We start from the raw sequence: 12,928 nt of genomic DNA, 5'->3' as shown, positions 1-12,928 counted from the left end.
CTACTGACATCTAGTGGGAAGTTACTATTATATGATGTTACATTTACTTGAGGATGGAAATATGAACAAAGAAAATTCATGACTCCAGGTTTAGGTATGTCAGTATTTCTATGCCAAGTCTCTTCAGTTTGCAGAAGATAAGTTCCTAAAAAAAAGCCGAGCTTCGGGATTTCCTTTTTTTTTGCCTTTAAGTACCAAAAATACACTTTTCCTCTTCTATTTATCCCAATATTACCACTTGTAAATATCTTATGTGAAGAAGGGCTACTTTAATGAAGTTAATGACTATTTTTACCTTTAATAGAGGGGTCAGATCAGCCATGGGAGACCATGTGGATTATGTCAGTGTTCACAGTTTCTTATTTCATGACTGTTATGCAGGGTGGACGCTACATTTACCACCTGGTGTTTCTCGACTAGCTGCCTGATTTAATGTAGTTAGGTTAAGCTTTTATCAATGGATAGCTAATATTGTGTCTGTTACTATAAGAATAATGCCGTCTCTGTCGTCTGTGCGCCGTCTCTGCCAGTCACCCTGTGACCTGCCTGCCTGACTGTATAGGATTACAGTATTCCCATTTTCAGAGTGGAAGCTAGGGCAAAAGATCCCTAAAATTAGCAGGGTAAGTGGCCTGTCTCTAGCACTACCCTGCAGCAGTGACGTTAATTGCACTCTATTTATATTTTAAGAGTGCAGGACTCTGAAAGATCAAGTTTCTGTTATGCTTTATTTCAGGGTGCTGGAGTTTATGTGAGCAGTGGAAAGCCTGCGTAATGAATGCTCGCAGATTTTTTTTTTGATACATGTGCACTCCAAGATAATGTCACTTCCAGTGTCCAAATGAGATCATTTCATGGACCTGGCTGTCACAATGGCATGGTAAGGCTGTTATGTCCTGCTGCTATCACAATGCAAACGCTGCTGCTGTGTGAGCAACAGCGCTCAAGCTGAATAATTTAAATCAAGACACCAAAAACTGGGATTCATTTCCAGCTTTCCAGCCTAAGTCAAGAACACTCATTCACATTTTTGCACACAGACAAGAGCCACAGGAACGCTGACCCGACATACAGGGATTCTGTTGTGATACTGAATTTTATTCAGGCATCTCCAACACACTTTTGATCTCGAGTTATCGCAAATCTGCTGAGAAAGACAAAGGCAGCGACAGTTTAGAGCCTGAATGTAAGGTGTTTAGGATCTTCCAGAGCCTCTTCAGTGTGTATTTCAACTTTTTAGTGGTGCTTAACACAGACTGACAAATAAAATATTGCTGAAAACACAAGAAAAACAACTAAATATAAGACTGAGATGCAGGAATGGCCAAAGAGCCATCTGTTCCTTTTTGTTTTCTGTGAACTGCATCTGATGTTAAAGGGAAAATTCACTCCGAGGCAAAAACCAACACATGATCCTCGACAGTTGATTTGTGCCTTTTTTTATAGCGACAAACAGCACGTTCAAAGGTCCGTCGTTGTCCACACAAACGTCATGAGGCTGCTTCTTTTGCTATAACTTGGATGTCTTTGTTAGGATTTCATTATCCTGGGAAGAGGCACGCGTCAGGCTCTGTTAGAAACTGCTCATTCAGACATAGGCAGAAATTAAGAAGACATTCTTAGATTTGAATATTCAGAAGATACCAAATTATTGTTAAAGAAGCAGCCCCAATCATTTAAGTCATCATGTTAGGATGAACATGTACAACAGAAGGGAAAAAAACCAAAAACAACATGTAAATCCTGTTCATGCAGCGACTTTTAGCTTCACAATTTTTGGAATAATATTAACAACTGCATAGGTTATCTTGTTTGGAGACTGGGGAGTGTTAAATAATGGCACCTGTCTCTTTTTTTTTTTACTAAGTCAGAGTGACGCCCTCATCCCTAGTCTCATAAAAGCCTGACGGAAATGGTGCAGCAGGCTGACAAAATACTGTCACAGTCCAGTCAATGTTCTCCTCAAGCTCTGAGGTTCATGTCTGTAACTTCATATTATTACTTTTGCTTGTAATCAGGAAGAAAACATTCATTGCTTTTTCCATTTTGCCACCAGTTTACAGTTTGTAACGGAACATTTGGCACAGTACTTTCAACACCTTCCCAGCGTCAGAGAAACATAACAGATGGTACACTGAATGCGAACAAGTAGAACCAGGCACAAAAAAAAAAAAAAAAAAAAAAATGCCAGCAACTCGTTGAGTTTGTTCAAATATTTCCTTTCTGAATGAATCTGCTAAACAACAAGTGAGCTACCACAGTCACACTTCATTTTCATGCATGTTATCTGGCTACTTTGATCAGATGCTTTGTGTCAGTAAGCGCGAGCCCATTTCTCATACAGTTCAGCCACTAGCAAACCCACACAAACCCCCATCAGCTTGTACCGCTCCCTTTTTGCTTGTTTGTTTTAGAGGGAGACACTGAGAGGAGATGCATTAGAGTCTATATGATGTTAACGTTTCACCCAGCATTAAGTAGCAGTGGAAACCAACAATCACTTTAAAAGTCTGTGTTAGAATAAAGCAACAACTGACCAGACCTCTGCCAGACACTTAAGCCCAGAGGGTGGATGTTTATTGCTATTGGTTTGGTCTGATAAAAACGTTGGTTACAGTCAGCAGTGGAGCAGAAGTCAAGAGGAGACTTGTGTCGAGCAAAAAACCCCCAAAAGAATAGTTTATGTCAGGTCACAGTAAAGAATAGGAGAGAACGGGAAGAGTAGTTGCTGGGATGCCTCTTCAGAGGAAGGGGACGGGCGATGCAGAAGTGGAAGTCAGTGCAGCTCAATGAAAGCCTCCATCTCTTCAGAGATGAGTCCCCTGTAGGGCAGTCTGTGCTTTTCGATTGCACGTGCTGCCAGGCACTGAAGGGTGACGTAGTTTAGCGGGTAGAGGGCCGGGTGCCCGCTGCTGTGCTCATCCAACAGCTCGTAGGCCGTCTTCCTCTGTGCGTTTGTGGCATCGAAGTGAGCTCCAGCCTTCATGAGGAGCGCCATAATCTCCGGACAACCGTTGTTAGCAGCAATGTGCAGCGGTGTGTTGTTCTCACAGTCCCGCGAATCAACGTCTGCGCCGCACTCTAGGAGCAGCGCAGCCACCGCCTGGGAGGGGAAGCGGCCTACCGGGTAGCGGCCGACAGATGTCGTTTCCTTGTCTACGGCCATGTGCAGGGGGGTGAAGCCGCTCCGCCCTCGGGGGTTCAGCTTTAGAAGTCGGTACACCGTGTGCTTCTTCTGGTGCTCCTGCTCCGGGCTGCACTCGAGCTTCTCCAGTAGAAAGATGAGGTGGAGGATGATGGAGAGGGCTTTGGTGAACTGAGGAGCTTCTGGGGGATTATCCCTTTGTGCCACAGCTCTCTCTACCTCCCTCACGCTTTTGCCCAACACAGTCATGAGATCATGGAAGGTGATGCGTGTTGACAGCGAGCCTTTTGCCCGGTCTTGAAGAACAAACGAGAAGAGCTCTGCAAAAGACAGGAAACTTGAGGCTGTCATGGGACTGAGAGGGTCCAGGTTGCTTTGCTGCATGTCTAAAGCGTACTTCCACAGACTTATGCAGCGCTCGAAGTTGCCTGAGTCAGCGTACACAGCTCCCCTATAGCGGATGTAATAAGACGTGTCTGGATGGGACGGGCCCAGGATGCGCTCGCGAATCAACAGGGCCTGCATCCTCATTTCGTCCGGGTCGGTGATCAAAGCCTCCAGTTCCTCTGCAGTGCACACCTCCTGTGCGCATCCATAGGCGGGGATCGGGGGGCCGGGTGGAGGCTTGGCAAGAGAACCGGTCTTTTCCCCCGGCTGCCTCAGCTCCATCGCCCTCCTCCAGTACCTCATGGCGCCCAACAGATCACGCTTTTTGTCCACAAAAGTAGCCCCTAGGAGTTCAAGTGCATCGATGCGCTCCTCCCTGGAGGTACGAGGCTGGTGGGCGAGATACTCCACAATGTTGGTGTGACCCGTCACGCTTGCAGCCAGGAGCGGGGTCATCCCGTATCCGTCTCTCTCCATGCGGGCATTGCACTTCAGCAACATCTTCATGATGTCCAGACTACCTGACTCGGCACAGTCGTGTAGGGCAGTGTTTCCTTTCACACTCTTGCGGTTAACATCCGCACCGCGATCCAGGAGGAACTTGGCTATCTCCTTGTGGCCCTTGTAGCAGGAGATCATGAGGCAGGTGTGGCCGTGGCGGTTGGCGACCTCCATGTCGGCTCTGTGCTCCACCAGGTAGCGGACGATCTCGAGGTGACCGTCGAAGCAGGCAGCTCGGAGCGGCGTTGAGTTAGTTAGTGTTGCATTGTTTACCGAGGCACCGTGTTTCAGTAGCGTCTTCACTACAGGGAGGTGACCGGCTGCCGAAGCCGCCCAGAGCGGCGGAGCCCCCTCGATGGTCTCGCCGTCAAAGTTCACCGAACCCCCGAGTTCAACATTCGCTTTACAATGTTCAAGGAGGTAGTCCACCACCTCTAAATGTCCGTATCGAGAGGCTATCAGCAAAGGGGTTCCCCCCTGTGTTTTCTCCTCAGCCAAAGCCTCCAGCTCCTCTGGACTTTTGTTGCTCAGCAACTTCTGGATAAGTTTCAGCTTACCATCTCTGGCCGCGTTGAAAACCGCCGTCGATATATCCATGTTACAGGCTCTGTGCTGCCTCGCTGGGCTCCAACTCCATAACCGCCCGTGGTTGGGAAAAAACGGCTCCGACTGGTTTTAAATAGCAGAGCGCTGAGATCTTAGTTTGGACTCGGTTTCTAGCTCACATCTTTCTGCCATTTTGAGGGTGCTGTCAAGATGGCGTCTATGTTGTTTGACAGGTCTATGTTTACGATGACGGTGAGGCATTGTGGGTGATGTAGTGTTGGGGGAATTTCCAGTTCTCAAGAGCAGGAGGCGTTTCCTGGAAGATCAACTACATTTCCCGTGATGTGTGTCAGTTAAAGAGCTGCCAGCTGATGGGTTCGTTTGTTGTAGTGATCGCACCAACAAAGCGCAGTGTTTCCAGCTGATTCCCCGCTTACAAAGCAAGTATACCCGAAAAGAGTTGTAATTAAAACGGTAGAAGGTACTTATAATAAAAGTCTGTGTAATCCACCCGCTGGTAAAACATATGCTGTGTTTGATATATAGTTTATTCTCACAAAATTGTACACCGTTATTATACAGTACTATGCAAAAGTATATTTATATTTTGCGAGGAAAATCGAATAATTTTAATTTTTCTGAAAAAGTATATATACAACAAAAAACCAAACAAAACTTCGAATAACCTTCAAAATCAATATTTGGTATGGCCTCTTTTATTTTTCAACTCAGCCTTAATTAAGCTTTCTTTCGATTCATTTAAGTGGTATTCAGGAATAGGACAATCAAAGCTCTTATCCGGATGTTCTGGTTCATTATCACTCTAAAAAATAAAATTGGCACCAATCAGTTTCTTTCCATGTGGTATTACATGGTGGACGAAAATCTTCCTCCATGTTTTATAGATGTCTTCTTCATGCATATTAATGATGATCTGAACAAAAAAAAATTTAAAGAAGGAAAATTTGGATGCAAATATGCATTCATCACTCCATCAGACCTGTTGCCACTGATTTTCAGTCCAGGTGCGATCTGGCATACGTCAGCCTTTTCTCCCTGTTTCCCTTCCTTAAGTATGGCTTCTTGACAGCCAGCCACTGAGTCCTTGTGATGATGTCATTGAACAGCAGATAGATGAACCAAAGGGTCAGATGCATCTCTCAGGTTCTGTGTCAGGTCATTGCTGGATTTTTTTCTGCTTCTTAAGGATATGACTTTCAGATACTGTTCATTTGCTGTAAATTGTTCTTTTGTCCTCCATTTGTCTGGTTTCCTCAAACATTTTAAGGACACCTTGCCCAGATATGTCACATTTTTGCCTGAAAGTTCTGTGGGGATCACCTTGTTACCTCTTTGGCATTTCTTATGCATTTTTCATAGAGTCAGTCAAAGAAATGTGCTGTTTTTGTGACAGGCTGAGAGTAACAAAGCGTCAAAAGAGGCAATTTAAAATTTGTTCTCTGGTTAATCCCTTAAGTCAGGTATCTTTTAAAGCTTGCATGATTCTTAGGTCAGTTTTGACAAAAAATGATGAAAATGAATAAGTAACAATAAAAACAAACAAACAAGCAAAAAAACTTCTGTTGCAGGCAGCTGAAATGTTGGATTCTCCTCCTTTAGAGAGCTGGGTTGTGTTGAGCTGTGACTGTCTGTATGCACATTTTATGAACGAATCCTACCAGCTCTTAATTCAAATCAGGAGTTTCAGTCAGTCTAAAGTAAATAGCATAATATTCTAAATCTAATGATTATCACCAAATAATCAACTACAGAATCCTATCTCACAGGCAGCGAGGCCTCCTGCACTGTGAGCAAACGGTCACCATCATCCCCTACTTGCCATTAAATATGACTACATATTATTTTGGAAGATTATTACTTAGGTTAATGTTATGGGGATAACACAGTTTTAAATCTGACAGCAGGGAAGAGATTCATTTTTGCTTTTTAAAAAAAATCAAAAATCCAAATGAAAACAGTAAGGAGCTGGAAACCTACACCACTGATCCGAACAGTTGTTAGGTCACATCACTCTGTCCTCCTACTCAACGCCAGGGGCCAGAATATTGACTTGAATGTTCAATGCCAAAAGCTGTAGCCTACGTGCTTCATATGACTTTATCTTATTTGTAAAGTGGAAACTGGAAACACATAACATATGTATAAATACACTGTGGCATGGAGAGTTGCTACAGCTGATGGTTGAGCAGTGACTGGATTAAAACATTAAATGAATTCAGAGGATAAATGCTGCTACAATGACTCAACACCTTTGATCAGCACGGCAGTCATTTTCAGTCCTTGCATACAGTAAAACATGAAGAGGAAACACAGTTTGAATGCAAATAAAAGCTTCCACTGTGCTTCTCTTTTAAAGCCTCTTAAAAATATCGTTTCCAGTCTGTCTCATGAAATCATAAAAGTAAAATTTGGGGAAAAAAAGACATTATTTGGTCACATTAATTAAAGCTTTTATGCTTACATAGGTGCTTATTTTTAATTCGTCAGAGCTGAATATTTTTAAAAACCATCTGACTGTGCTGCAAACAGTCTGTTAATGAATAAGGAGATTTTTGGTGGACCCTGGTTGCCGTGTGGAAATGTCTTTATGCATGTGTGAGAACATTTTCCAGCGAGACCCGCAAACCTCAAACCAACAAGACCACAGGCGATAAAACTGCACACAGAAACAATCAGGACCTTTAATTCCTGCTCCATCATTAAGATGCTGATCAATAATAGGGATTGCCTCAAGTTAAAAACAAAAAACCCTTTATCTTCATTTGATTGTGTAGGCTGTTGTTGAGCTCAGGATTTTTATTTTTGTTTTCAGTTAGGAGGTTATTAAATGTTTCAAGTTTCATAATTTCCCTTCTTGAGTATTACCACTACGGCGGCTAACATACTTCATTTTCTTTCAGTTTTATCTCTCTGCTCTTGAGTTTGTAGGAAATTCATCTCCTTTTAGCTTACAGATGAATGTTTCCCACAGGCTTATACCAGTGAATAAATAGAGGTCATCACTCTTGTTTTGATGATTTTTGCCTTTCGGGACTCACTTGCATGTCATTCTGCTGTTGCACCAGCAGAGGAGGCAAACGTCCACGTTTGATATTGTTGCTTTTTTTTTTTTTTTTCTTTCCTTTTTTTTGTAGTGGGACTTCTTCCAATGTATGTCTGCCAAATGTACAAGTGTGGATTGCAGTGGGTCTTCTACATTTTTTTTTTATGATCCTATAGTAGCACAAATACATTTCCACTTGTCAACCCAAATATTGAACTTGTAAATCGAGACCTAACCTCCCTGTGCAGACGGGTTATTTATTTCCAGAGAAAGACAGTGTGTGCCAGTAACTGTTCCGGGAGAGCGACTGAGCCATGATTACCACCAGCCTTCTTAATAACTATTTGAAACTCACTGGAGGACTGAATAGGAAACATGCTTTTAAAATTAAACAGGGAATTTGAATGCACACAGAAACAATATTGGGGGGGGGGGGGCAGGTATTTGGAATCAAAAGACTCACAAATGACACCCAGCTTGTGCCTGGCTCAGAGGACCCAACCTGAGGGCTGTTTGCAATAATTGAAAACTTGTGTGAGAAAATGACAGGTTTATTATCATTTCTGGGGATTTCTGGGGGCTTTCATGTGATCTTGGGGATTAATTCAAAGACAAAAACCACAGAGAGAAAGTGCAAGGCGAGACAAAAGCCCTAGCATGGTTTTTATTCGTGAGTTCAAAAGCATATCACAAAACAACAGTCATATCAACATTACATTTACTAGCAATTAAAATCTAATTCCCCATATATAAATTCTCTCAAGCACACAGAGCCATTAGTAATTTCCACAGTGACGTGCAAATGCTTACAGATAATATCCAGCATTCATTACAAAACAATAAGCAGCTCCAACTTAAACAAGATTGCATAACAACTGATATGACAGTGAGCCACATTACAATGCTCATCAGTGAGAGTAAAACTGTTTGTAACTCAATACTCAAAGAGAAATATGCACAAACGAGGACCACAGCCCCACTGTTCGCATAGTCACTTCACTGATAAGCCTATAGGTTATTGTGGGCTGCCCTAATTTTGAATTTGAAGAATTGGCAAAGCGAGACTTTAACAGAGACCTTCATTTTTTTTTCTGTGCGCATACATAACTCAGTGTGGAAGAAACATCTTCCTTGTCATCTGTGTGCTTGCTCCTGTCCGGTATTTGTCAGAAGGGCGAGGTGGGATAAAAAGATTGGGGGCCCTCAAGGTGTGGAGCAGCTCGTGTCCGCCAGAGTCTTGACAGGGGCTCCCTAGAGGCCTGCGAGCAGCTCACTGAGCAGCACCTCTCTTTCTCCAAGAAGCACATCTCTCTTCAGGCTGGTTCCTTTGTTCACTACCTTTACTTTCATGGCCAGAGTCTTTACCTGTGCCTGAGGCAGAGCATCGAAAAAAAAGTCTTCATTGAACACCGGATTCCTGCTGTTCTTAATGATGGTGCTCCTTTGTTTCTGCTGCTTACCAGGATTCAGGTAGAGTGCTACGCAGCAGTTGATGCTTTTAAGGTCTGTCTGCCTGTCGTAAAGAGCCTCGGCTGCGAGCACGCGCACCCTCAGCCGGGCTGCCTCCGGGTCATAGTGAGTGCTCAGCCTCAGTTTCCCCCCCTTGTTGAGGTTTATAGTGTGCTCGCGCTGACAGAGGTCTGATGCCGCTGCTCCCCTCAAGCCACCACTTTTACATCCACGGAAGGCGGGAGAGGGAGGGCAGCGCATTCGGCGGCGCTGCATGTTGGGGCTGTTGTCTGCTGAGCTGCATTCATCAGTGGAGAGGGAACTGTGGCGTGCCAGGGAGCGTTTGGCACGAGACACCTTGGGGGAGAGAGGAAAAGCAACTGTAAACATACAGAAATGAGCCAATAGCTGAATGAAAAAAAAACTGTTACACACTCACTGATGATTTTGAATTATAAATTGTGGCCATACATGAGCATATAGAGCACAAGTCCTCACCTTGGCTTGTGTCTCCTGTGTAATAGAGCGCAGGAGAGAGGCGGATCGGGAAAGGAGAGGAGAGTTAAAGGGGGATGACTCGGCCGAGGAGCAGGTGTCACTCTCACCACCGCTGAAATAGCGGTAGGGGTTAGGGTCAGCCGGGGCCAGTAGGGTTCCCCCTTGGGAGCGCCTCTGGGAGTTTGGGGAGGTAAGAGGGCTGCTGGGGTTGCTGTGGAAAAGGCTCTCCTTGCGTCGGGTATGAGGAGACTCCATCAGGGTGGAAAAGCCATAGGAGGTCTGAGCTTTTGGGACATACGGCAGCGACATTGCAGTCTGTGACTGTGGGTCAGCGTTAGTGTTTACATCAATACCAACCCTGTCCATAGATCCAGCACCAGGTTCATCAGCACTCTCTATCTGGATGATGTGCCGGTTGGCTGATTTCTGGAGATTGCGGGAAAAGAGGCGAGGACTGCAGGGGTTCTTGCTGCTCCTAGCTCTGGGGCTCTGGCTGCAGATGGCATGGTCAGAGGCTGAGGGTCTGATGTTGGAGCAGTGCTGAGTTTCTGGGGTAACAGATTCTTCTGGGGGGCAGCAGATAAGTTTGGGTGGGATGAAGAAATCAGGAATCTTCTCTGGAGTGAGTACATTGGCATACACAGAAACAGGAATGGCCTCTGCTGTCTGCGGAGGCTGGGATTGAGTCCCACTGCGGAGCTTCTCCAGTAGCCACATGCCTACTCAGACGCCCCAGCTAACAGTTTTTCTATTAAGAGAAGAGTGATGTACAAAAAGGCAGATAGAATCAAAAGAAACGCATCCATTGATCGGAGTTCAAATGTGGGTTCCCAGGAGACATTAACCCTAGATCAAATCTGTTTTGCCCTTTACACCTCAGTAGTAAAGAATAGGCTTCAGATTCAGCGGGTGAGTGAAATGATGACTAAACCTTTAAACCAGAAGTAGCATTAAAACAAAACAACAAAAAACAAAAAACAAAAAATCCCCGCTTATCTAAGCATCTACAAAGAAGACTTTAATTGAATGTGGAATTAGTGAGAACACGAGCTAAAATTAAATTTCATCTAGATGTTTTAAACGAACAGTGCGAACAAAAAAATGCGTTTTCATCAAGTTTAACTATTTTTTCATCACTCCGCAGTCATTTAAATCACCGAAAATGCAAATATTCAAAGTAATATTAAAAATGCACGCGCAAAGACTAGTCTAAATAACTTTTTCCCACCAGATAAAGCCAAGTTAAGTCCCGCTGCGCTGCACAGCTGCAGCCCAATAAACCCACCTGTTGGCTGTATGACTGTTTCGCTTCAAAATGAGTGATCGCTGGCGCGCGGACTCGCTCAACCTTTCCAGGCACTCTGTGCGTAAAAGGTATTTTCCCGACAGTTGGAGCCCAAGTGTGATCCACTACCCTCGCCAGTGGGAAAGGGCTGCTAGACCAGTCGCTCTCGCTTTATATGATGGGGTCTCTGACTTCTGAGCCAATGAGATGATCGTGAAACCTTCCCATGATATTTACCATGAAACTGTTCCCGGCGCAGGCATGGAAGGGGGAGGGCGGCGGTGGGGGTACTCATTTTGAAAGCTGTTGCTTCATCACCCACAAAGTGTTGCAAATTATGTGGGTTTTATATCTCACTGCCTCGTTGGATTTTAGAGAGAACACTGTGATTGCATTTGGCACTCACGTGAGAGCTATCTCTAATGGACTGTGAGATAGTGCACCGTGTATTACGTGGGTCTAATGCATGCAAACAGGGAACCTTAATTGGACTTCCTGGTGGGAAACTGAGCGTTATGTGGTCTGACAATATGCTGCGTTTTTACCAACCATCTGAAACTCGTTTACCAGTGATGCAGGGGAAAGCTCGCGTCTTTATGCTCAGAGAAACTGAAATATAAACGGGAAAACAGAAAAACACGTCATAATATATATTTAAAAAAGAGAGAAAGAAAACATAATGAAAAACAATTTTAATGACCATCAGAAAGCAAGTTAAACTGAGGCAAATTACCACTTTGCACCTCATTTCTATGCATCACATTCAACTAATGAAAAAGACCTCACAGTATTACATTTTGAAGCTTAGGCATTGAATATTTCTCTAAAATCCCACTGTTTAACCATGGAGTGAGTCTGATATACTGCCAGAGAACAAGCCCTCGGATCCACTGACTCTGCTCTCTGTACCAAAAACTCTGACAAAGACCTGTGTCAAAGCTGCCTTCTGTTTCTCTTGAGATGGAACTCCTGTTGATCTGAGGAAGGCAAATCAAAGGAGAACATCAGATGAACGAAGCGCAGGATACTTAGAGCTGAAACAACATGTTGAAAATATTGGCTGACAAACCCCCCAAAAGAAAATAAGAAAACAAACAAACCATATTAATAATAATAATAAAATGTACAGGTACAAATATTCACTGCTTTACTTTCTAACCTGCCAAGATTTTTGGCTTCTCTTCATCTCCTCTAATAGCATCATCTTCACTTAGTTGGACTTAAGTTGTAGAAATTTTCAAACCAATTAACCAATCACCAAATCAAGAACGAATCAAAAATCAAGGACGGTCATCAAATTACTTTAGTTATAAGTAAAGTAAAATTTTATTTCTATAGCACTTTTAAAGACAAATATCACAAAATGCTTCACAACAAAATACCAGACATAAAAATAGACTGTAAAAACAGCAGTGCTAGTAGTACTTTTTCAACATTCCACCACCTTTTTTTTGACTGTGTCAGTTCATGATTTTCTCTTTTTTTCTCACCGTTTTGGATTTATCCATTTTTTTCAAATTGCCACAGTTTATAAAGCTTTCAAATAATTCACAGTCTCTTCTTTTCTTAATGTAGTTGATTTAAATTTGCATTATTGAATGACAAAAATATCTCCTCTGCTATGTGTGAGCTGGGGTATGAATGCAAATGAATGGACTATAGTAAAACAACTGAATTATAAATTTATTTCATGCTCCTGAAAGCTAAAAATAAAGGCATCTCCTGTGTGAAACAGAGCCAGTCACTATCTGAGTTTTCCAAACAACATAAGGCATCTGAAATATGCCAAGCCTGGATAGTAGATCTGATCACAAAACTACAAAATTATGTAATTTGAAATGAGGGAAGTCTAAGAAAACAAAACAAAAAAGAAACAAAAAAGAAAGACAACTCTGAAAACCTGAATGTGGTCAAGATACTTTTCCTGAAAACATTGCATTTGTTCAACTGTAACCATGTACTGCTCAAAAGATCTACAATATTTAATGGTAAAACAAATAATAAATAAAAAACCTTAACAATGCAAAAGTAACATTAATTGACAATTTGCCTT

At 43.1% G+C, this 12,928-nt stretch overlaps 2 protein-coding genes across 2 annotated transcripts; both read right to left on the bottom strand.

The window, feature by feature from the left end:
* Window positions 1–1,069: 1,069 nt before the first annotated feature.
* Window positions 1,070–4,932, bottom strand: fem1a (fem-1 homolog a). Its single transcript, XM_031738398.2, has one exon. It carries the CDS (start codon window positions 4,628–4,630, stop codon window positions 2,777–2,779), a length of 1,854 nt encoding a protein of 617 aa, XP_031594258.1. The 5' UTR covers window positions 4,631–4,932; the 3' UTR covers window positions 1,070–2,776.
* Window positions 4,933–8,298: 3,366 nt separating this feature from the next.
* Window positions 8,299–11,155, bottom strand: LOC116319165 (C2 calcium-dependent domain-containing protein 4C-like). Its single transcript, XM_031738411.2, has 3 exons — window positions 10,876–11,155; window positions 9,591–10,338; window positions 8,299–9,449 (listed from the first exon to the last, which is right to left on the bottom strand). The coding sequence occupies exons 2-3, from the start codon at window positions 10,305–10,307 to the stop codon at window positions 8,895–8,897; spliced, it is 1,272 nt and encodes a 423-aa protein (XP_031594271.2). The 5' UTR covers window positions 10,308–10,338; window positions 10,876–11,155; the 3' UTR covers window positions 8,299–8,894.
* Window positions 11,156–12,928: the final 1,773 nt, after the last annotated feature.

Source organism: Oreochromis aureus, linkage group 18 (genome assembly GCF_013358895.1).
Source record: "Oreochromis aureus strain Israel breed Guangdong linkage group 18, ZZ_aureus, whole genome shotgun sequence".
NCBI classification, from domain to species: domain Eukaryota; kingdom Metazoa; phylum Chordata; class Actinopteri; order Cichliformes; family Cichlidae; genus Oreochromis; species Oreochromis aureus.
Note: the sequence above shows the minus strand (reverse complement) of the source record. Positions and strands in the feature narration are given on the sequence as shown.

Excerpts from the sequence above, each read along its gene's own strand:
- fem1a (XM_031738398.2), bottom strand. The coding sequence starts at position 4,630 with ATGGATATATCGACGGCGGTTTTCAACGCGGCCAGAGATGGTAAGCTG.
- LOC116319165 (XM_031738411.2), bottom strand. The coding sequence starts at position 10,307 with ATGTGGCTACTGGAGAAGCTCCGCAGTGGGACTCAATCCCAGCCTCCG. Across the intron at positions 9,450-9,590 it reads CACAGGAGACACAAGCCAAG|GTGTCTCGTGCCAAACGCTC; the intron begins GTGAGGACTTGT and ends CTCTCCCCCAAG.